We start from the raw sequence: 1,527 nt of genomic DNA on the forward strand, positions 1-1,527 counted from the left end.
TCAATTTTCTTTTCTTTTTGATTGTTTTAATGTCTGTTCGAAATAAAACAAATGGAGGGAAAAATAGGGTGCACTGGGTGATTTATTTTTTAAATCAACTGAAATTAAACTTTTTTTTTTCACTTTTGCTGTTTCCACAGTAAACGGTTCAATTAACCCTCCTGCTGCCCATGGGTCAAAATGACCTGAGAAGAACTTCCGCTTTGACCCAAGAGCAGCGGTGAACGCAGTTGTCCAGTAGATGGCAGCACACGGTCAGAAGTGTCTCCGCTTGTCTTTGAACGTCTCATGAAGAAGTCAGATATATCTCTGCTGTCTCTCAGCGAACAGAGCAGCAGTCACATCCGAGTCACTCAACAAAACAAACACTTTCTTCTGGAAAATATCGTGTTGTTTTATTTTTATTTTATACCAGCAATTATTTGGAAAATTTCCTCCAAGCCGTCCGAGGGAGCCCGAGAAGAAAAGAGGACGTGAGCCTTCAGAGTTCAGCCACACAACAAACCCTTTTCGTCTCCTTGATTTCAGTTCAGAGGGATTTTTTTTGTCTGCGCCCCGAGGAAACATGAGCTTTCTGTTGTGAGTTATAAATGTCTGATAAAAGCATATTTTGCACAACAATGTTGATTTATGTTAGTATAATTAGAGTGTATAGCATTGAAGCTAGCTAGCGATTGAATACTATAGGCTCGGGCTACTTCCTGGATTCACATCCGAAACATGAACACAATTGTCGGTGCTTGTTGAACTTTTGTTTTTGGATGTATTTAGCGGCAAATTCTGTTGTATTTTAGTTAAAACATCAACGTAACAGATACGTCTTTGTGTTTTAACCCATAGCGACTAAACTCAGTTGTGAGTCTTTATCATTTGAACGGAGGTGTTCGTGGTGTGTCCTGGATATTTGCTGGTGTGAACACTAATAGCCACCATTAGCCCTGATGGTGATGAGACGGATCAGCTGAACCGTCACATTTGGGATAATAACACGTTTTTTTTTTCAGCTAATATGTCAATAATCTTGTTTGAAACTGTAAGCTGTAAGCTATAAACACAGTGATTAAGATGACAGATTTTAATGATGTAAATAGAGGAAATCAACCCGTATGTTTTAAATGTTAACACGTTTTATTTCTGCACAAACTCAGCAGCAGATCTGTAGTACTTCTGATCATTAGTTGTCCATTTCCAATGGTTTAAAAATAATACAGACTAGAGATCGACTGATACAGGTTTTTGAAGGCCGATACCGGTTTTTTAAACATCAGTCTAACCCAGTGTTTCCCAAAGTTGGGGTCCGGACCCAAAGTGGGGTCCCGAAACATCAAGGTGGGGTCCCGAAAAGATTTTCTGAATTACATTGCCTTAGTTGTTACAAAGGAGTGAGGTTAGTGTATTTAAAATGGATAAATGTAGTATAAAAGTATTGTTACTATGCCCATTTTTAGTTGACCTGATACAAATGTTTATCATCCAAAAATAGTTGGGGGCACAGGTCTCTGCTACTGTTATTTTATGGATCAAAAA

The 1,527-nt window shown here is 38.4% G+C and overlaps 1 protein-coding gene across 1 annotated transcript in view; it reads left to right on the forward strand.

Moving 5' to 3' along the window:
- Window positions 1-264: 264 nt before the first annotated feature.
- The window catches only part of LOC106531502 (MOB kinase activator 1B), a gene marked incomplete in the record, with an annotated part of 18,989 nt that continues 17,726 nt past the window's right edge, over window positions 265-1,527 (forward strand). Inside the window, 1 exon segment of the mRNA XM_014027380.1 lies at window positions 265-579. Within this exon segment, the coding sequence (XP_013882834.1) occupies window positions 566-579 (14 nt within the window).

The sequence above is a fragment of the Austrofundulus limnaeus genome, unplaced genomic scaffold (assembly GCF_001266775.1).
Source record: "Austrofundulus limnaeus strain Quisiro unplaced genomic scaffold, Austrofundulus_limnaeus-1.0 Scaffold643, whole genome shotgun sequence".
NCBI classification, from domain to species: Eukaryota; Metazoa; Chordata; class Actinopteri; order Cyprinodontiformes; family Rivulidae; genus Austrofundulus; species Austrofundulus limnaeus.